The sequence below is a fragment of the Grampus griseus genome (assembly GCF_964374135.1).
Source record: "Grampus griseus genome assembly, chromosome: 8".
Taxonomy (NCBI): Eukaryota; Metazoa; Chordata; class Mammalia; order Artiodactyla; family Delphinidae; genus Grampus; species Grampus griseus.
The window spans coordinates 43753474-43777404 of NC_139002.1; the positions used below are offsets into that span (position 1 = coordinate 43753474).

The 23931-nt window shown below is 36.5% G+C and overlaps 1 protein-coding gene across 1 annotated transcript in view; it reads left to right on the forward strand.

Moving 5' to 3' along the window:
* NOX4 (NADPH oxidase 4) overlaps positions 1-23931 on the forward strand; it is a 149277-nt gene that overhangs the window by 73401 nt on the left and 51945 nt on the right. The window contains exon 12 of the mRNA XM_082660474.1: positions 7109-7169. Coding sequence (XP_082516600.1) covers positions 7109-7169 — 61 coding nt within the window. The remainder of the gene's footprint in view (positions 1-7108; positions 7170-23931) is intronic.

The window sequence follows — 23931 nt, forward strand, 5'->3', positions numbered from 1 at the left end:
TCAGGACCCTGTGTCCAATCGTCTACCAGGAACTTCCACTTGGATGTCTAATAGACATCTTAAATTAACATGTCTAAAATTGAACTAACCTTTGGCCTTCCAACCTATTCCACCCACCATCTTCTCCCACTTCAGTTAATGCCAACTCAGTTGTCCATGTTGCTCAGGCTGAAAACCTGAACATCATTCTTGACTTTTACCAGTTTTTAAAAATATCGGCAAAAATCCATCCACAAATTTTCTTGGCTCTACCTTCAATATATGTCCACCATTTCCACCGTTGCCACACTGGTCCAATCTACTACCATTGGATAGCCTCCTGACTCCTCTGCATCTGTCTGCCCTTACTCAGCTACCATTTTTTTTTTTTAATCTTTATTGGAGTATAATTGCTTTACAATGGTGTGTTAGTTTCTTCTTTATAACAAAATGAATCAGTTATACATATACATATGTTCCCATATCTCTTCTCTCTTGCGTCTCCCTCCTTCCCACCCTCCCTATCCCACCCCTCTAGGTGGTCCCAAAGCACCGAGCTGATCTCCCTGTTCAGCTACCATTTAATCTTAACAAGCTGCCAAGGTGATTATTTTGAAATGAAAACCAGATTATGTCATTTTTCTGTTAAAAAAAACAGGCAGTTTTCACCTTGAGCTATACTTGATATCTGTTGACTTGTATCTGCGTGAGTGTGTGTATGTGGGGAGGGGTGTGAGTGGAGAAGGGATATCAGAGGTCAGAGTGTCTGGAATAGACTAAGGAAAAGGAAGGATGGTAGGAAATAATGTCAGAGAAGTCATGAGGAGTCAGATTATGTAGGGTTTATATGACACTGCAAGGGCTTTGGTTTTTACTTTGAGTGAGGAAGGAGCCATTGGGTGGCTCTGGGTAGAGGAAGGACATGACCTGGCTTAGTTTTTAACAGGAGCACTCTGGATGCTATGTTAGGGTTAGATGAAGGGCAGAGCAGAGAGACCAGTTAGGAGGCCGTTGTGGTCATCCACCTGGGGTATGATGCTGCTTGGATCAGGATGGTGACAGTGGAGCTGGTGAGAGGTATCAGGTTCTTAATATATTTGAAAGAGTTAGCAGGATTTCTTGATAGACTGGGTATGGAATGGGAAGGAAATACAAGAGTTAGGGTTTTTATTTTTTTTAATTTTTTAATTTTTTTCTTTTGTTTTTTGGTCTGAGCAACTGGAGCTGCATTATGTGAGATAGGGAGGGCCCTCCCTATCAAATTCTCATCTACAAAAGCTCTCATTCTGATGAGAATTTGTAGAGCCCAGTTTGGGATATGTAAATGTGATATGGCACTTAGTCTACTTTTATCAAATATTTCCTGAGCAAATGAATGACATCTCAGCCCTACTTTCCACTGTACAGACTATTCCTGTATCTTGAGCCCTTTTTGTCCCACCTCTACTTGTCCTACTTGTGTTTGGATTTGTGGGAGCGTAGCTGCCTGGCTTGTGCTTGGGGTGAGGTAATTTGGGGGTCAAGTTATCCCATATACAGACATGAACACATTTCTTCTCTTTTTTAAAATGATAAGTCCAACCTCAGTTTTCTTCTGTTGTCTGTGAGGTCTCTGAGACCTAAGTTTTCCCAGTGAGGTGTGAGAAAGATGGGTTTGCTTCTCAAGGTGATCCCTTTTCTGAAGGTTGTGCGATTTCAGCTTTGGAATTTTTTCCAGTCAGTTCCCAAACCACCATGTCACCCACATTTCGTCTTTCAAAATGTGTTGACACCTCTCTATTGTTGTTATCATTCCCTGTGTTACCTTTGATATTGCCATGTGTATTTTTATATTCATAAATTGTTATCTCAGTGTTTTGGTTTTTTTCTTTTGAGGGAGCTGAGATAAATGCACATATTCCATTGCAGTTAGCAAAAATCTCACTTACATACTTTTCCAGGATCTTTCTGTTTAATATTTAGCATTTTTTTCATGAAACTATACAAGTAAACACTTTTTCCTTCAAGTAAACCAGTAAATATTGAAATGTTATATTTGTCAAAACGTTTAGAGTCACGATGTTGCACTAATTGTGATGGATTTTGCACTCCTGGCACATTATCTCCTCTCTTACTTTTAGAACAATCCTCATTTGTGAAGTTACATGAGCTCCTAGTATAGTCTGTGAAACTTTTTAATACTCAATACATGTTTGTTGAATGTTTGAATAAATTGTAGAAGAATTGCCCATTGTTGAAGTCCTTATTCATTCTCAGGTTAATTCTCCAATATTTTATTAACTGATATTTGAATGCATACCCAATAAGGATAAGATGCTATGGAATATATGGTAATGATTTAGAAATAGTTCTTGATCTCAAGACATTTATCGTATATTAATACTGGAAAAATTACACAAAATTAAAGAGGTAAACTGTAATAAAGGGCATAAAAGCCAAGTAATTTGGAATTTCAGAGAAGAGAGGGATTTTTGTAGCATGGGAAATCAAGATTTCTTCATGAAAGTGGTAGCATTTGAGATGGGCCTTAAAGAATTACCGGTGTCCAGTATGAGAAATGGGAATGAAGTCATTCTAAATGAGTATACTAGTAAGTGAGAAAACGAAGAGACAAGAAAATATATTAGTTGATCCATGTTGGCTTAGCTGGATTAGAGTGAATCAAAGAGGAAAAATGGGATATAAAATTGGAAAGAATTTGGGACAAATGTGGTTGGTCAGAGACCGTAGGAAAGAAAGAATGTGCGTGTTTTCCCATAATAGGATACGAAAGGTTAATCAATAGGAGATTGCTGTGATCAGACATTTTCTTTGGTAATATTATTTGAAAGGACTTGAAAGTTGATTGAATGCTGGCAGGAAGAGAAATACCTGGTATTACTCTGAGATTTGAACCTCTGTTCTGGTGGGATGTAGGTTCCATGTCCAGACCTAGGGGAATTAGAAGGAGAAGATAATTTAGGAAAGAAGAGAACAGCAATTTTAGATATATTACATTTAGAGCGAATTTCAAGTAGAAATTATCTAGCAGGCATAGAAAATGTGAAACTAGAGCTTTGGAAAAGAGGGTTAAAAATAAAGACCTGACAATAATGATTAAAGAACATCATATTCTGTGATCATTTTCTCTGGTTTAAGAAATTTGTTACATTGAAAATTTAATATTTACCATAGTAACATCCATTTTAGAATTATTTTTATTTATTGTTGCAAAGCTCTTGATTTAAAATAAACACATTGTGGCTTTTAAATTCATTTTCCGTGTTGAATAAATTCTTGTGCAGTGACATCATTTTTACATTTTGTTCTCAAATGTAAGATGATTATGTAATATCTGTTTATATTTTTGTGGGATTGTTATAAAATCATTAGTCATTTGAGCACATGAAAAACCCAATGCCATTTTGAACAAATAATTTGAAAGAAAAGGTTGTTTTTCTCCAGGATATCAAAGTACACATTTCTCCAGGTCTCTTGCAAATTCTGTCATTCTATTTTCTTCTCCTTAAACTAGGTGATGAGTATTCTGCTACTTATATTAAGGTCAATAACAGCCAAACTCCATTCTCTTCATCTAGGAAACTTAAGTGAGACTAAAGTAAGACTCAGGAATGTTTTAATGTTTATATTTTAAATTAAACTTTTAAAGTATGTAAATTTATAAACATTAAAAACCTTAATAATAAATTTTAAAAATAGATGTGTATGAAATGAGTTATTTTCTCTGTCTTCAACTTTACTTCCCAGAAATTAATATTCTTAACAATGTATCATATAGTCTCATCAATGTATTTGTGTATAGAGAAAAAACACTAATATCTGTTTTTTTAAATTTTATTATTTATTTATTTATTTATGGCTGCATTGGGTCTTCATTGCTGCACGTGGGCTTTGTCTAGTTGCGGAGAGTGGAGGCTAGTCTTCATTGTGGTGTGTGGGCTTCTCGTTGCGGTGGCTTCTCTTGTTGCGGAGCACGAGCTCTAGGCGCATGGGCTTCAGTAGTTGTGGCACGTGGGCTCAGTAGTTGTGGCTCTCAGGTTCTAGAGCACAGGCTCAGTAGTTGTGGTGCACAGGCTTAGTTGCTCCGCGGCATGTGGGATCTTCCCGGACCAGGGCATGAACCCGTGTCCCCTGCATTTGCAGGTGGATTCTTAACCACTGTGCCACAAGTGAAGTCCCCTAATATCTGTTTTAATTTTAAGAGTGTGAACTTTACTACATGTCCTATAACATATTTTAACTGAAAATTTGTCATTAGCATATTTATTTTTAATGTTCTAAGAGAAACAATATAGCCAGAGATATGAATACTTTATTATTTCTTCCCTTTGAGAAGTTTTCTAAGCACTTTTAAAAAAATAGTGAAACAACATTAAGGAATCACTACACTGTACTTTAGACAACATTAATGAATCTGAACATTATTTTTGCAAACGTACTAAAATGTGATTCTAAGATTTTCAGTCATTGTTTCAAACCACACATGGTGAAGTCATTCTGTGTGCTATTCTATGCAAGCCTCCTTCAAATCTGGGGTGATATGACTGGGCAAAGACTCTGTTAAAATCTGTCTTCTTCATTCCTAGCTAGTTTGAGGAAGTATCAGTAATTTATAAAGGCATCATTCCCAAGAGTTTGAGAGGAACAATATTGTGTTCTACCTGTTCACAACCAGATCAACCTTAAAAGCTATCCTGATACATTTGGCCAACACTTAGAAGAAGGAGGTTTATAGGCTCCTACAAGGCCTGAGGGAATGTTAAACATCATATGTAATTATCTTTTACAATGTCTGCACTGAAAGAATAGAACAGAGATATGAATATTTGGCAAAATGTACATTTTCCCTTAGAATACATTATAAGATTAACTCAAGCCAGATGCGTACTCAGGCATACAAAGACTAACTTTGTTGCTCCCTATTCTATTTTCTTGGCTTAGATCTTCTTTTCATAACCTAAGATTTAGTTCACAATAAGGGAAACATCAAGAGACATGGGAACAATCAGATTGGTAGCTTGGAACTCTGTTGGGATTCTTGCTTTCTGGCAGCTACAACTTTTACAGCATAGAGGCTCTGGCCAGCGTTAAGTATTGATAGTACGAAGTAAAAGTGGTGGTGGGTTTTTACAGATCACATCATCTTATTTGGAGATTTACTAATGACAAAACATTGCTCTTGGAGTTATTAAAAACTAAAATGTAAATTAAATAATTAAATGTTAGATTGAGAATGATAAATGAAGCAATATTTTACTAGTATAAATAATATTTAAGTAATATGATTTTTATATTCTTTTCATTTATTTCAATATTTTAAACTACAGTTAGTAGTAATAATCCTATTAGAAACACTGATTGTGAAATAGTGGTTTGGAAATTCCATGTTACAATAAATCTCAACCCTGAACATGTGCTTTTTAGTTTGTTTATGATTTGTCATGAAGAAATGATTAATACCTAACTTTTTATTTAGTGTTTTCACTGACCTCCAAGCTACTTATCTTCTTTGATGAGCTGTTTACATATCTCCATGGTGTCTTCACCTTCCTTTATTTCTTTTCCTTAGAGCATCCCTATGTGACCTACGTTAATTAGTCAACATAGTGAGCTCGAGGATCTTCAACTTACTTCATGTAACCTATTCTCTATCACAAGGCCCTCAGAGCCACTGGCATAGTCTTTCATCTGTGCTTTAACTTCAGCCCATATTTCCCATTAATTCATATCGTTGTACATTGATTCCACTAATTTTCAACAAATCCTTTTTTTCCCTCTACTCCATTTGACTTCTCATGCAATCCTTAGCCATTTTCCATATCTTTGCTTTAGTGGAGACAGTGGCCTGCCATAGTTACGAACTGTGTAGGCAGACAAACCCAGACCCAAATTCTGTCTTGGGCAAGTGATTTTTTTTTTCCTTTTTTAAAATTTTTATTGGAGTATAGTTGATTTAAAATGTTATGTTAGTTTCTGCTGTATAGCAAAGTGAATCAGTTATATATATATCCACTCTTTTTAAAGACAAGTCACCAGGGTTATTGTGAGCTTTTAGAAATGAGGCACTTAGCCCTGCCCTTGGTACATGATATTCAATGAACACTGGCTAGTCACATGCAGATGATCCCTTACCCATAACCCTTATGCTAGATGTATTTTCGGAATTCAGAATTTTTGAGGTTGTAAAAGGTATGCATAATTAATATATTACCTAAGATGTCTAATAGGATATGAGGCAGCATTCTTAAACAAATGGGTATTTCTGTAGGAAAATAGTTCTGTATGAACTTTTATACAGAAGTATTAACCTCCCATCATTACCTTCCCATCAATTCAGGTCTGATAGTGCCACCAAATGTGTTATGAAAAAACTCATTTTTGAAAATCTCTGAATTTTAGAATTGTGGAAAGGGCTTGGGATTCTGTAAAATAAAGGGAGATACTGCATTTTCTTATTGTGAACTAAAAATTATTCTCTCATTTTTACTGTGTGGCTGTTTCCTATATTTGCTAAACATGGGACCACGGGTACTTTTTCTTACCTCCAGTACTACAGCTTACTCCCCTCCTCAGGTACCCTTGCCACTTTACTCCAGATTTCTTCTGAGAATTATGGGAGGGAATGAAATAAAACTCTTTCAGTAGGAGTTTCTTCACTGGACACAGAAAATTCAGGTCACATTGATAATTATTTTTTTCATTTCCCCGGAATTTGTTAGGATGTGAATCGTATCAGAATATCTGCAAAGAAAAAGACACCAAAATCATTAGTCTCCATTTCTTCCTTCGTGGTTAAAAGCTGTGTCCTCTTAAATATTTTAACTCAAAATATATTTAAGTAAGATTTATGCTTAGATATAATATACTAGCCATTTTAGACTATGTGTATTTTTTGTTTTATATAATAAATATGGGCTTTTCGAGAAACGTATAATGTCTTATTGACTGGTTGGCATTGCTTTTTTTCTCCCACTAATGAGGATCTCTATAGATTTTTTTTAGTCCATTCCTTTCCATTTCTTATTGATTTTGGAGATTTGCTCTGAGAATAAAAGTAGTAATTGAATCATATTCTGGTGCTACATAATTATTATTCAGAATTGACTCCAGTATTTATTTATTTTTTTAGTGTCCTACTGAAACCAAAGCAACATTTGGGGTCCACCTTAAAATAGTAGGAGACTGGACAGGTATGTAGAACATAAAGTTTTAAAATATATCCTTTGAAAATAATGGGTCATACAATAATGTTGATGTCTAAATAGTGGAATGACCAGCACATATAGAAACGTGTATGTGTTCTCAAGCTGTTGTTTTGTTTTCCTTCTTTGCTTGTACAGTTTTAACATTCATGTGTTTTTTTTTTTTCTTCTGTAAGATGCATTTTTGGAATTGGAATACCTTGGATATCAGTAATTGTTAATAGTGTGTTGTTCATGTGATTGTAAATCATAGATTTCTACCTGCTTGTCAGATGTACTGGAAGTAGTGGGAACACTGAAATGTCTTTTAGAAAATGTCATTTTAAAATTAGTGGTTGGTTTTACTTTCAAAATAATCAACACCTGAGATTGAGATCACACAAATCTTCTAGTTCTTACATGATTGTCTGCATGGTATTATCTATATATATAGCAACTCTACAACATCTTTTGAATAGTGGTCATTTATAATAGCAAAAGGTGCATTGTATTAAGAGTTCTGAGTAAATAAACATTATTCAATTCATTCTTATATTCCCTTTGCCCAACAGAGTGACTGACAAGTGAGTGCTCAGCAAACGTTAGCTTGTTGGCTGGTTGTTTATTTTGGCTATTCAAAGGAAAGGATGCAAATGTAAATAAAAAATAATTTTAAATTGAACGCTAAACTAGGAGTTGGTTTGTGAAAACTATACAGAATCAGAAAAAGGCAGATTAGTGTAATCTCGAGCAATAAGAGAAGCTTCACAGAGAAGATAGAATTTGAGCTGAACATTGAAAATCAGACAAATGAAGAAAGAAGAAGGTCATTTAAGTGAAATCCACAGCACTGTCAAAAAGTAAGGAAGGTAATGATTAAACCTTATTTGAGAAGTGTGAGTCAGTCAGTCTAGCAGAAGCAAAGATATTGTTCTGGGGAGTAGTATGGAAAAACCATTTACGGTCAGCATGGTAAAGATCTTGAATGCCTTGACAAGGTGTCAGAACAACTTAGAGATGTTAGGGAATCTTTGAAGGATTTGGAATGTCGTAATGTAAATGGTATTGATAACTTGGTAGTTGATTAGATTTGGATCAAGGGAAGACTTATTGGTACTGGAAGGCAGAGGAGAAGGAGTCAATAAAGGAGTGAGGATGGAAACTGAGGACTAGAAGAAATTGTATTTGCAAATGCAGCTTAAGAAGTTAGTATTGGAAAGGGGGGGACTAATTGTTGTAAAAATTAGGAAAGGACAAGATGTTATGTAACAGGGAAGAGATATTTTAGAAAGGACAGTGAAAGAGCTTATATTATACAGTTAAATAATAATAGTGTGTATAAAATCCTTTGTCTCTAAAAAGAGCAGTCAGCTTGGAAATGGAGATGAGAAGAAAATGGGGAAAATATGCAACATAGGATTTAATGGGCAAACAAAGAAACTAATCCAAAGATCTTTGAGCAGTGATGACCTATTTGGAATCATGAAAAATCAGGCTTAAATTCATATTATTCATTTGATAGCTTTCGAAAGAGATCATTGTAGTCCATTGATAGAAGAATACTGGTGTAGTATAGAAATAATAATTCTCATAAGCCCAGAACTAGTTGATATAATAAAAATTGTTTTGCACTGTTTGGCAAATAAAGAATGAACTGAAATTCTTCTCTGGTAAGAATCCCAATATAGTAAGAATTAACTTCAATAATGAATGGTAATTGATAGAATTCTATATCTGAAGGATAACAAGCATAATGAAGTCATAATTTAATTCATCAGGTTAAGCAGAAAGTTCATCAGGGCTTTTTTTTATTTTTATTTTTTAAACATCTTTAATGGAGTATAATTGCTCTACAATGGTGTGTTAGTTTCTGCTTTATAACAAAGTTAATCAGCCATACATATACATATATCCCCATATCTCCTCCCTATGTCATCTCCCTCCAACCCTCCCTATCCCACCCCTCAGTGGTCACAAACCACTCAGCTGATCTCCCTGTGCTATGCGGCTGCTTCCCACTAGCTATCAATTTTATATTTGGTAGTGTATATATGTCGATGCATCTCTCTCACTTCGTCCCAGCTTACATTTCCCCCTCTCCGTGTCCTCAAGTACATTCTCTATGTCTGTGTCTTTATTCTGGTCTGGCCCCTAGTTTCTTCATAACCATTTTTATTTTTTTTTAGATTCCATATATATGTGTTAACATATGGTAATTGTATTTCTCTTTCTGACTTACTTCACTCTGTATGACAGACTCTAGGTCCATCCACCTCACTACAAATAACTCAATTTTGTGTCTTTTTATGGCTGAGTAATATTCCATTGTATATATGTGCCACGTCTTCTTTATCCATTCATCTGTCAATGGACAGATGTCTGGGCTATTGTAAATAGAGCTGCAATGACCATTGTGGTACATGACTCTTTTTGAATTATGGTTTTCTCAGGGTATATGCCCAGTAGTGGGACTGCTGGGTCATATGGTAGTTCTATTTTTAGTTTTCTCAGGAACCTCCATACTCTTCTGCATAGTGCCTGTATCAATCTGCATTCCCACCAACAGTGCAAGAGGGTTCCCTTTTCTCCACACCCCCTCCAGCATTTATTGCTTGTAGATTTTTTGATGATGGCCATTCTGACTGGTGTGAGATGATATCTCATTGTAGTTTTGATTTGCATTTGTCTAATGATTAGTGATGTTGAGCACCCTTTCATGTGTTTGTTGGCAATCTGTATATCTTCTTTGGAGAAATGTCTATTTAGGTCTTCTGCCCATGTTTGGATTAGGTTGTTTGTTTTCTTGATATTGAGCTGCATGGGCTGCTTGTAAATTTTGGAGATTAATCCTTTGGCAGTTGCTTCACTTGCAAACATTTTCTCCAATTCTGACAGTTGTATTTTCGTCTTGTTTATGGTTTCCTTTGCTGTGCAAAAGTTTTTAAGTTTCATTAGGTTCCATTTGTTTATTTTTGTTTTTATTTGCATTTCTCTAAGAGGTGGTTCAAAAGGATCTTGCAGTGTTGTATGTCATAGAGTGTTCTGCCTATGTTTTCCTCTAAGAATTTTATAGTGTCTGACCTTGCATTTAGGTCTTTAATCCATTTTGAGTTTATTTTTGTGTATGGTGTTAGGGAGTGTTCTAAATTTGTTCTTTTACATGTAGCTGTCCAGTTTTCCCAGCACCACTTATTGAAGAGGCTGTCTTTTCTCCATTGTATATCCTTCCCTCCTTTGTCATAGATTAGTTGACCATATGTGCGTGGGTTTATCTCTGGGCTTTCTATCCTGTTCCATTGATCTATATTTCTGTTTTTGTGCCAGTACTATGCTCACTTGATTACTGTAGCTCTGTAGTATAGTCTGAAGTCCGGCAGCCTGATTCCTCCAGCTCCATTTTTCTTTCTCGAGATTGCTTTGGCTATTCGGGCCAAAGATTCAGTGTAATCTTTTATACTGAATCTTGTTTTTCCAAGATTCCAAACAAATCGTGAAATTTTTTCTAGTTCTGTGAAAAATGCCATTGGTAGTTTGATAGGGATTGCATTGAATCTGTAGATTGCTAGGGGTAGTATAGTCATTTTCACAATATTGATTCTAGTCCAAGAACATGGCATATCTCTCCATCTATTTGTATCATCTTTAATTTCTTTCATCAGTGTCTTGTAGTTTTCTGCATACAAGTCTTTTTTCTCCTTAGGTAAGTTTATTCCTAGGAATTTTATTCTTTTTGTTGCAATGGTAAGTGGGAGTGTTTCCTTAATTTCTCTTTCAAGTTTTTCATCCTTAGTGTATAGGAATGCAAGAGATTTCTGTGAATTAATTTTGTATCCTGCTACTTTACCAAATTCATTGTTTAGCTCTAGTAGTTTTCTAGTAGCATCTTTAGGATTCTCTATGTATAGTATAATGTCATCTGCAAATAGTGACAGCTTTACTTCTTTGCCAATTTGGATTCCTTTTATTTCTTTTTCTTCTCTGATTGCTGTGGCTAAAACTTCCAAAACTATGTTGAATAATAGTGGTGAGAGTGGACAACCTTGTCTTATTCCTGATCTTAGAGGAAATGGTTTCAGTTTTTCACCTTTGAGAACAATGTTGGCTGTGGGATTGTCATATATGGCCTCTATTATGTTGAAGTAAGTTACCTCTATGCCTACTTTCTGGCAGGTTTTTATCATAAATCGGTGTTGAATTTTGTCAAAAGCTTTTTTTACATCTATTCGGATGATCATATCATTTTTATCCTTCAATTTGTTAATATGGTGTATTACATTGATTGATTTGCGCATATTGAGGAATCCTTGCATTCCTAGGATAAACCCCACTTGATCATGTTGTATGATCCTTTTAATGTGCTGTTGGATTCTGTTTGCTGGTATTTTGTTGAGGATTTTTGCATCTGTGTTCATCAGTGATATTGGCCTGTAGTTTTCTTTTTCTGTGACATCTTTGTCTGGTTTTGGTATCAGGGTGATGGTGGCCTCGTAGAATGAGTTTGGGAGTATTCCTCCCTCTGCTATATTTTGGAAGAGCTTGAGAAGATTAGGCGTTAGCTCTTCTCTAAATGTTTGATAGAATTCGCCTGTGAAGCCATCTGGTCCTGGGCTTTTGTTTGTTGGAAGATTTTTAATCACAGTTTCAATTTCAGTGCTGTGATTGGTCTGTTTATATTTCCTATTTCTTCCTGGTTCAGTCTCGGAAGGTTGTGCTTTTTTAAGAATGTGTCCATTTCTTCCAGGTTGTCCATTTTATTGGCATAGAGTTGCTTGTAGTAATCTCTCATGATCCTTTGTATTTCTGCGGTGACAATTGCTACTTGTCCTTTTTCATTTCTAATTCTATTGATTTGAGTCTTCTCCCTTTTCTTCTTGATGAGTCTGGCTAATGGTTTAACAATTTTCTTTATCTTCTCAAAGAACCAGGTTTTAGTTTTATTGATCTTTGCTATTGTTTCTTTCATTTCTTTTTCATTTATTTCTGATCTGATCTTTATGATTTCTTTCCTTCTGCTAATTTTGGGGTTTTTTGTTCTTCTTTCTCTAATTGCTTTAGATGTAAGATATGGTCGTTTATTTGAGATGTTTCTTGAGGTGGGATTGTATTGCTATAAATTTCCCTCTTAGAAATGCTTTTGCTGCATCCCATAGGTTTGGTTTGTCATTTTTTCATTGTCATTTGTTTCTAGGTATTTTTTGATTTCCTCTTTGATTTCTTCAGTGATCTCTTATTTAGTAGTGTATTGTTTAGCATCCATGTGTTTGAATTTTTTACAGATTTTTTCTTGTAATTGATATCTAGTCTCATAGCGTAGTGGTTGGAAAAGACACTTGATACGATTTCAATTTTCTTAAATTTACCAAGGCTTGATTTGTGACCCCAGATATGGTCTATCCTCGAGAATGTTCCATGAGCACTTGAGAATAAAGTGTATTTTGTTGTTTTTGGATGGAATGTCCTATAAATATCAATTAAGTCCATCTTGTTTAATGTATCATTTAAAGCTTGTGTTTCGTTATTTATTTTCATTTTGGATGATCTGTCCATTGGTGAAAGTGGGGTATTAAAGTCCCCTACTAAGATTGTGTTACTGTCGATTTCCCCTTTTATGGCTGCTAGCATTTGCCTTATGTATTGAGGTGCTCCTATGTTGGATGCATAAATATTTACAATTGTTATATCTTCTTCTTGATTTGAGCCCTTGATCATTATGTAGTGTCTTTCTTTGTCTCTTCTAATAGTCTTTATTTTAAAATCTATTTTGTCTGATATGAGAATTGCTACACCAGCTTTCTTTTGATTTCCATATGCATGGAATATCTTTTTCCATCCCCTCACATTCAGTCTCTATGTGTCCCTAGGCCTGAAGTGGGTCTCTTGTAGACAGCATATATACAGGTCTTGTTTTTGTATCCATTCAGCCAGTGTATTCATTTTGGTTGGAGCATTTAATCCATTTACATTTAAGGCAGTTATTGATATGTATGTTCCTATTACCATTTTCTTATTGTTTTGAGTTTGTTATTGTAGGCCTTTTCCTTCTCTTGTGCTTCCCATCTAGAAAAGTTCCTTTAGTATTTGTTGTAAAGCTGGTTTGTTGGTGCTGAATTCTCTTAGCTTTTGCTCGTCTGTAAAGGTTTTAATTTCTGTGTCAAATCTGAATGAGATCCGTGCTGGGTAGAGTAATCTTGGTTGTAGGTTTTTCCCTTGCATCACTTTAAATATGTCCTGCCACTCCCTTCTGGCTTGCAGAGTTTCTGCTGAAAGATCAGCTATTAACCTTATGGGGATTCCCTTGTATGTTATTTGTTGTTTTTCCCTTGCTGCTTTTAATGTTTTTTCTTTGTATTTAATTTTTGATAGTTTGATTAATATGTGTCATGGCATGTTTCTCCTTGGATTTATCCCGTATGGGACTCTCTGTCCTTCCTGGACTTGATTATTTCCTTTCCCATATTAGGGAACTTTTCAACTATAATCTCTTCAAATATTTTCTCATTCCTTTTTTTTTTCTCTTCTTCTGGGACCCCTATAATTCGAACGTTGTTGCACTTAATGTTTTCCCAAAGGTCTCTTAGACTATTGTCAATTCTTTTCATTCTTTTTTCTTTATTCTGCTCTGTGGTAGTTATTTCCACTATTTTATCTTCCAGATCCCTTATCCATTCTTCTGCCTCAGTTATTCTGCTATTGATTCCTTCTAGAGAATTTTTAATTTCATTTATTGTGTTGTTCATTATTGCTTGTTTGTTCTTAATTCTTCTACGGCCTTGTTAAATATTTCTTGTATTTTCTCCATTCTATTTCCAAGATTTTGGATCATCTTTACTATCATTACTCTAAATTCTTTCTCAGGTAGACTGCCTATTTCCTCTTCATTTGTTTGGTCTGGTGGATTTTTGCCTTGCTCCTTCATCTGCTGTGTGTCTCTGTCTTCTCATTTTGCTTAAGGGGTGTCTGTGACCTTATTATGATTTTAGGCAGCCTGCTAATAGGTGGGGTTGTGTTTCTGTCTTGCTAATTGTTTGGCATAGGGTGACCAGTAGTGTAGCTTGCTGGTCGTTGAGTGGAGCTGGGTCTTAGCATTGAGATGGAGATCTCTGGGAGATCTTTCGCCATTTGATATTACGTGGAGCCAGGAGGTCTCTGGTGGACCAAAGTCCTGAACTCAGCTCTCCCACCTCAGAGGCACAGGCCTGACACCCGGCCAGAGCACCATGACCCTGTCAGCCACCTGGCTCAGAAGAAAACAGAGAAAAAAAGAAAGAAAGAAGAAGAAAATAAAATAAAAAGTTATTAAAATTAAAAACTAAAAATTATTAAAAATAAAATTTAGAAATTAATAAAATGTTAAGAAAGAAGAGACCAACCAAACCAAAAAACAAATCCACCAATGATAACAAGCTCTAAAAACTGTATTAAAAAAAAGAAAAAAAAACCAGACAAACAGAACACTAGGTAAAATGGTAAAAGCATAGATATATAGACAAACTCACACAAAGAAGCATACACATACACAAGATCTATAATCCTCCCAATGCAGACCACTACTAGCGTTCTCAGCCACACATGCACTTATAAATGTTAGTCACTGGCTTCACCTACACACTTGTGTGAAGTTTGCGTGACATGGACATCTTCTTAGTAATCTTCCAATTACTGGCAATTTTCAAGTACACTGAAGAAGATAAAACATGTGGCAGGTGAAGTAATGGTCCCCCAAAGACACGGACATCCAAATCCCTGGCATCGCCTGGCTGCTGTGCAGCGATGGGGACCCAGAGCCCCATCATGGCTTATTACTAGCTATTGTTACTGAGTTTCTTCATAAAGTTATTTTCTATTGTCAGTGGCTCATTAAAATAAATGATTATCTGATTATCTCGTCATTTATTTCAACCTTCTCTATTAGGAACACTTAATAGTTTTAATTTTATCGTCTTTTTTAATATACAGTGCCATTGAGGGAGAAACAAGATCATTCTCTTCAGAGAGTTCAGTTCCAGTTAGATGCTTTTCAATTAATAGACTTTCTTGGTTGTTGACTTTAAATATTTGTTGATTTGGAAAAAAATGTCAGGCGTTCATGCAGAGAACCACTAAATAGTTCTGCCACTATCTGGCACTTTAATTCAAAAGACGTTTTAGCTGTCTTAAAAAAATGGAATTATAATTATGAAAGGAAAATTGGGAATATCATTGCTGAAATCAAGGATTATTGGGTTTTTATTCTAAAAGAATTGCTTATTAAGTATTACTCAGTATTAAGAGTAGTAAGTATAGAAAACACCAAAGAGATGCTTAAGAAGTTGAGTATCAAAGGTTTACTTCTCTAAACTGACTGAGAGATATTTTACAGTGACTATTTCTTCCCTGAAATATGTTCTCCCTGGGCACGTCTAAAGAACAGGTTTAATACCACCTCATGTGTCTAATGTAAGACTAATCAGCTACACCGAGCTGTAGAGTACCCAAGAAGCAAATGAAGCAGCCAAAAGAAGAGACCTGTAGTGACCTGAAATACACTTGTTGTTGTTGTTGTTGTTGTTTCTATGACTAGCAAATTATAATGGTCATATTTGTGGAAGATAACATTTAAACTATGTGTAATTTGGGGTAATAGTCAAATGTTTATTAAGCACTTACTCTATGCCAGACATTGCACTAGTCTCTGGAGGTACGGCGCTGACCAATGCTGTGTTCTAACCAGTAGAGACCTCCAAGAAACAAAAATGCAAATCAATATATAGTGTGTTAGATAGTGATGAGTGCTATGAAGAAAACTAAAGGAAAGTAAGGGAGTAAGAATGATGAAGGGTGGTAGTGCTACTTAGATAAGGTATTTAGTTATGGACTTTCTGAACAGACATGTAAGTAGATGAGGGAATAAATCAGGTGGATTTCAGAAAGAAGTGTGCTTAGGCAAAGGAAACAGTAAGTGCGAAGTCCCTGAGGTGGCGGTAACTTTGGATAGTCAGGGAACTGCAAGGATCCCAGTGGGGCTGGAATACAGTCAGTGAAGGGAGATAGTAGTGGAAAATGAGATCAGAGATGGGAGTTGGGGATCAGACTCTGTGGGTTACAGGAGGACTTGGATTTTAATCTGATTGAGATAAAAGGCATGATTTTGAAGTCTACATTTGAATGATTAGCCATTTTGTTCTAATATATACTACCTAGTGTTTGCCAACCCAAGGGTTTTGTGTGTGTGTGTGTGTGTGTGTCTGTGTGTGTGTGTGTGTGTGTGTGTGTGTGTTTTGTTTGTTTGCTTTGTTGTTTCAAAAAAATACTGAGTTTAGGGAGAAGGAGGAAAAGGGGATACTTCTGAGCACTGTAGAAAACAGATCAAAAAAAACCAAACAGGTCAAACTTTTTTGGTGAAGGGGGAGGTGTATCATCATTTTGAGATACCTCGCCTCAGTGGCGGTTCTATCTTCTGCCATATGGGCCTGGTTTATGGGTTCTGGTAGCCTCACCTACACCCTATATCCCACTAGCTTGTATGGATGGTAGTAACTTCCTGCTACTCTTTGGATTTCTCCCCTATCTTTAATATAGCCTCCCAATTCTTAACTCACCTGAGTTCCTTACAGCAAATTCCTTTCACTTAAATCATATAGAGCCCTTCCTGGTTTTGGCTGGACCCAGACTTAGAAGGTCAGCAAATCCTCTCTGAACAAAGCATTGAATCACTGAGAGGAGTGGTATATGGGAAAGGTAAGAGAAAGTGTAAAAGTCCTGAAGCCGTCAAATGTTTACGTTCAAGGACCAGTAAGAAGTGCAGTGTTGCTGGAACTGAGTAAGTGGAAACGTTATAGGGAATAAAGTCTGAGAAATACCCGTGGACCAGATATGATAGGCATTTGCAGACTTCAATTTTATTATAAATGTTATGGAGAACCATTGGAGGATTTTGATTAGGGGATGACTGATATTTTAAAATGGTAATTCTGGCAGCTATGTAGAGAATATGTTGGGTGAGTCAAGAGTGGAAATCAGGAGATAAGTTGAGAAGCTCTTGCTGATGTCTAGACAAGAGGAAATGCTGGTTACGCAGCATAGGTCTTGAAAAGTGGATGTATTTTGAAGGTGTATCTGACAGGTTCTGTGGACGCATTGCAGGTGGAGTGTAAAAAAGTTAGGAATCAAAGATAACTCCAAGGTTTTTAGTTTCAGTAAGTAAGTGGACAGTGTTGCTGCTTATTGAGATATAGAACACTGTGGCATACTGGGGGGACAAGAGTAGACACTCAAATTTCAGTTTTGTACATTTTAAATTTGAGAGGTCTAAACTAGAGATCTAAACTTGGGAATCATTAGTATCTTCATGGATTTAAATCCTTGAAGCTGGACAGGATTTAGGTGTTTTTCCAACTCCTTGTTTTATAACATTTTATATGCCCACTTTACGTTCTTAAAATTCAATTTACAGGTATTATATACACAAATGATTTATAAAAAATCAATATATCTTAGTATAAAGGAGGTATGTAAATAATTTATAGTAAATGATTTACATTCAATATTTAAATTCTTAAGCATGACTACACTAGAAGTCATAAGAAATAGGTGACTTGTACCCGCACACAGAATCATCATGAATAAAACAGTTCTAAATGCAGGCTCCCAATGCAAGTCAAATACTGTGAGCCCCAGTTCTCTTATGATGTGCTTTTCCAAAATGGTGAACATCTTTTGGTTAAGTTCTAGACACAATAGAGTACAATAATATTTAGTTTACAGGGTAGATGCAATCCCAGAAATTCCAGTGCATATTTAAATCATGCAAAAACTTCACATTTTTCATGTACATGAATGTCCAGAAAGTCATTTAAAAAGCATATGGGGAGTGAGACAATTTCTTGTTGCACAGTATTCTCCACAAATTGCAGGATGTCTGCTGTCTCTGACCCCTACTCTCTAACCATCAGTAACTTCTCATCATCATTGTGAGACCAAATTGCCTCCACAAGCTCTCAAAAGTCCCCCTAAGAGGTGGTATTCTTCCATCAAGAGTAACTAGTTTGGGCTTCCCTGGTGGCGCAGTGGTTAAGAATCCACCTGCCAATGCAGGGGACACGGGTTCAAGCCCTGGTTTGGGAAGACCCCACTTGCCGCGGAGCAACTAAGCCCGTGTGCCACAACTACTGAGCCTGCGCTCTAGAGCCCGCGAGCCACAACTACTGAGCCCATGCGCCACATCTGCTGAAGCCTGCGCACTCTAGAGCCCGTGCTCTGCAACAAGAGAAGCCACCGCAGTGAGAAGCCCGTGCACCACAACAAAGAGTAGCCCCTGCTCGCGGCAACTAGAGAAAGCCCGCGCACAGCAACGAAAACCCAACACAGCCAAAATAATAAATAAATAAACAAAAATAATAAATAAAATAAATAAATTAATTTTTAAAAAAAGAGTAACTAGTTTAAGAAATGTGTATAGATAGAGAAGAAATCTAACGCAGGACTGAGTCCTGAGGCATTTCAACACATAGAGCTCAGCAAAGGTGACTAAGAAGGAGTGGCCACTGAGGTAAAAGGAGAACCAGGCAAGTCTGAGTCCTGGCACCACAGGACAGTGTTTCAAAAATGAGGAATGGACCAGCTGAAACAAAGGCTGCTGAAAATCGGAGTAAAATGAAGGCTGAATTAATGACCTTAGGAATCGTGTTTTTAGTGGAGTGCTGGGAACAGAAGCCTGATTGAGGTGGGTTCAAGAGATAATAATAGTAGGAGAAGAACTGGAGATGGTAAGTATAGACAAATCCAGTGTGTTGGGGCCAGCTCCTATGAGCTCACTGGGTTATAGGGTGCTTATTTTCCAACTCTGTGTTCACTGAAGTCAAGTTTGATAGCTTTAAATCATCCACAATGTGAGTATTCATTCCATAGAAATTGAAAAACACCATAAGGTAGGGATTAAAAACATTTGTTAAAGACCTGTCTATTAAATATTTGCCAAAATATCTCTGGACAAATTCTAAGGAGTTGGGATATAAAATGAAGTAAAGAAATAGGGCAGTAGTTGAAGGGGTGGAGGATATAGGGACAAGGCACATATGAGTTTAGAGTACATATAAAATAAATATATATATGTATTTTATATATACACATATATTTAATGTGAACTATTATGTTTATATATGTCTAAGGACAATATGAATAATAAGATTAAAGTAGAGATGGAAACATTGATAATGCTGGAGAGATAGAGGTTATAATTATAGGAGCAAAGCCCATGAGGGTCTCCTAATGGGTTTCAGGAGGACTAGATTACAATGTACAAGTGGAGGCGTTGACCTCAGGTAAGGCAGCTGGGCAGTTCATGCTTTATAGGAAGACAAGAGAAGATGGTTATAGAGCATGGCTACTGATTGGTTGGTGGACTTGGAGTGAGAGGAATGGGAGTTCTCGTCTGATTCCTTCTGTTGTTTTCTTTTTTGAAATAAATTTATTTATTTAGTTAGTTTTGGCTGCGTTGGGTCTTAGTTGCTGTGTGCGGACTTTCTCTTATTGAGGCGAGCAAGGGCTGCTCTTCATTGTGGTGCACAGGCTTCTCATTGCGGTGGCTTCTCTTGTTGCAGAGCACGGGCTCTAGGTGCGCAGGCTTCAGTAGTTGTGGCTCGCGGGCTCTAGAGCGCAGGCTCAGTAGTTGCGGCATGTGGGCTCAGTAGTTGTGGCTCATGGGCTCTAGAATGCAGGCTCAGTAGTTGTGGCGCACGGGCTTAGTTGCTCCACAGCATGTGGGATCTTCCCAGACCAGGGTTCAAACCCGTGTCCCCTGTTTTGGCAGGCGGATTCTTAACCACTGTGCCATCAGGAAAGTCCCTCTTTCTGTGTTCTTAGTGAAATAAATAGTAAGATTTTCACTGAGAATGAGGAAGGGGGGAAGTACTTTGAATTTTGAGGAGAAGGAAGAAAGTGTAATGTATCATTTGAAATAGTAAATTCATGAGTGAAGCATGATGCCCTTTCTGAGTTGTGCCAAGAGTCCTACTGAGATATGTGGTCCAAAATTTAAAGTGATAGAAGTCAGTATAATTGTGAGTTTTTTCCTAGCATGGCCCACTTCTTCAGATTAGCTATTGAGCAGGTGGGGAGTTGGATTTAACCAGCATTGGTCCACTCCTGATTAAATTCACTATAGTTGTCACTTCCAATCTATTCTCTGCACTGTAACCATAGAAACTTCAAAGCATGAATCCGATTAAATCACTGCTTTTGCCTCAAACACATTAATAGCTTTCCATTGCTCATTGGATAAAGCAAAAAATCCTTACAGTGGCCTAAAAAGGCATCCCTGCTTGGACCCTGACCTACTCTTATCTTGATTCAGTTTTTTCTTCTCTGCACAAGAGCACCTTGGCTTTTCTGCTCCTTTTGTTTCCCTTGTTACCTCCCACCATATATATATCATGATCCATATACCCGTAATACCCTCCACCACTTCTTCCCACCCCTACCCACTTAGGTACCTAGCATCTTTAAATCATAGCCCGGGAGCCACTTTATCTGAGAAGCCTTCTAGACACCTCAATTTGGGGTGTTGTTTCTTATATGCTGCCATCACTGTATTTCTGGTTTTGAGAAATTTATCTCCATTGGTAACTATATATTCAAAGTGTGATCATTGGTGTAACAAGTTTTCTTCGATATACTATAAGCATTATCATGATAGAGGCCTGTATCTCTTTTTGCTCACCGTTGTACTCAAGGGTCCATTAAAATGGTTGTTCCTAATAAATGTAAATATTTGTTAAGTGAAGAGAGGAAGGGAGGGAGAGAGGAAGGAAGGAAGGAAGGAAGGGGAGAAGGCAGGTAGGCAAGCAAGAAGGTGTATCCTCTGCTTTGTGAAAAATCACCAGTAAGTGGGGCAGGGTTCAGATACATAATGTCATGCTGTGTTCACCAAAATGGAGGATGCAGATGCATGGGGAGGGAGATTTGGGAGGCTTTCTGGGCCAAAGTGAGTGTAATGGAAAAATAGGACTTGTCTAGAGTGGGAGATTTTTCCAGGGAGAAAAATAGCTTGAATAATAGCACAGAGGGGTGAAGTATCATGGAAAGTCAGGAAAATGTCATGCTGTTGGAAGGCAGGCTGGGACCATATCCAGAGGTCATGTTATGGAGGAGGTTGTAGGAATTACTAAGAAACTTGGTCTTTTTTCCTAAAGATGTTGGTGAAAAACTGAAGGGTTTAAAACAGGAACTGAAATCAAATTTGTACTTTATATGGGTCCCCCTGCTGTTTTTTTGTACAGATTGGAAAAGAGAAAGACCAGGTTAGAAACAAAGACACCAAATTAAAGGACTGTCATAGCATCAAGGAAGCTGAGGAGATAAAATGTTCTGTGGAAGGAATGATCTATGGTGACCAAAGAAGTAGGACTGAACAATAACTGTGAGAGGGCATCACTGCTAACCTGATAAAAAACACCTTTTTGGGAAAATGCAGAGAAGAGGTTTGAGGATGGTAGAAGTTGCTGTGAATTACTGAGTAAAGTGGAGACCAGTAAGTAGAGAGAGTTAGTATACAAAGAGAAGCACATAGCAAATGGTCCTATTTCTAAATTCTTCCTATTTCTAAATTGCCTCGGAACTCTGATAGGGATTGAATTTATATTGATCTGTCCTTTAATTAGCGGGCGGGGTTGAGTAACAAATACATATGCAATTACTTGTGTATCTATCTAGGTAAATAGATAGATACCTGTTTACCTAGGGCAGGGTGAGGATTAACATATTATGTCCTAAAGTATGTTTTATTTGTATAATGAAACACTATAACTCTAGCGCCATGTAAGTCTATGTGGAAATCACTGAGGACCATTAATTAGCTAATATGATGGAATTTAACATAACTCATTTGCTATCATAATATAATAAATCATTCAATAAATATGAGCTGTGGTTAAATTGCATATTTCATAGTCTCAGAATTCAAGGAAATTTTTCTATCAGGGAAATGAGAAATTTGTATTACCATATAAATGCCCATCTTTTCTCAGGAGAGAGGATAAATTGTTTTCCCCTTGGTTTCTTGGTTTATGAACATGAAATCTATGCTGTCATTTTTTAGTAGGTGATAGTTCACTTATAAAGCCACAGAAAATATAGAGATTGCTTAGTAAGTGATTGGAATCCACTCCTCATTAAGTTTTATTCTAGTTCAGTTATCTTACAACACCAGAGATAGGGAAAATACAGAAATTGGGGATTTTTATCCAATAAAGAGTTTTACTTCTTATTTTTGAAAATAAGCAAATTATATAATTTCTGGACCTGGAAGTAGAATTATTATAGCAAAGTGGTTTTTTTGCATGGATTGTTACGTTTTTATTCTGAACTGTTTGTTCCTAAGTTTGGATTCTCTGTTACCTACTATTTTCTGCTTGATTTACTATATAATATTAAGGAAAATAAGAATAGTGATGGACTTCCCTGGTGGTCCAGTGATTAAGACTCCATGCTTCCACTGCAGGGGGCACAGGTTCAATCCCTGGTCAGGGAACTAAGATCCCACATGCCGCACAGCCCAAAAAAAAAAAAAGAATAGTGAGGAATTTTATTGGTAACGTAATTTCTTAAGCAATGTCAAAAATATGACAATAATGTACTGGGTGGTCAAGAAAGAATAGGTTATTTTGCCAAGCTAATCAGTGGTAAGGGACTAAATAATTCCAAAGCCAAAAAGACAAGGATTCTGTGCCATTATCATTATCATGAGGAACATTTTTAAATACTCATTTGTTTGATGCGATTGCTAAGCACTTTATAAAGGAAGCTAAAAATGAATATAGTTCCTGTATTCTAAACAAATTGTAATTTTTAAAGCAAAATTGTAACTTAATGGATTATAATCACACAGACAGTGTTCTTTAGGGACATCCAAATGAACACACCTAAGACATTAAGTATGTTAATCCCAAAGGAATATACTTATCTTCCATGGATTCAAAGGCAATCAAGTAAGGGAACTTTGGGAATAGAGTCTAGTAAAAATGCTATTGCTCTTATTATGACTTTTGAACTTTAACAGAGGAGAAGGGTGGGATTTCATAAACAAATATAAATAGAATGGGAAAACTAAACTCTTCCATGAAATGAGATTTTGAGAAAATTTGGAGGTGACAAATTGTGGACATGGAATGCTAGGGAACACCAAGAAATGTACTTCGGATAGATAATAAAGTGAAAAGGTAAAATGGTCTGTCATAGAGTGATGAAGAGCTTAAAAATAGAAGGCAATCTTATTTTTTGTTGGCACTGTATTGAGAAACTACTAAAATGTCTTGGGATGTGGCTACCCACATAGCTAGAAAGAAGGGAAAGCCAAGAAGGTCCACATAGAAATCTCTGCATATCCCAATATTTTCAATGACAATATCTATCAGAAAGTTATGCCTCTGATTGGAGCAAATAAGAAAATACATTGTAAGAGTTAGACTGTCCTTCAGGAATAGTTGAGTGATTTGTCATCCTTTCTTCGCCCAGCCCCTTCTTCTTATTTGTGATGTATTCCTCTGACATTACAATTTCACAATAATAGTGAAAACCTTTTGTTGCTGCTAGCATGGTTGACTGTTCAGTGGTGGTTTGGAATATTGTGTCCTTGCTGGTTGAGATATAGTACTCAACCATACAGACTTCCAGAGTTTGCAGAGAACATAGTAGAAAAGACAACCAAGGTTAAGATGCAAACTCAATAGAAATGAGAATTTATCTTTTTCTTTTTTTTTAGGCCTGGGAATCAATTTACATAAATAAATATTCCTAT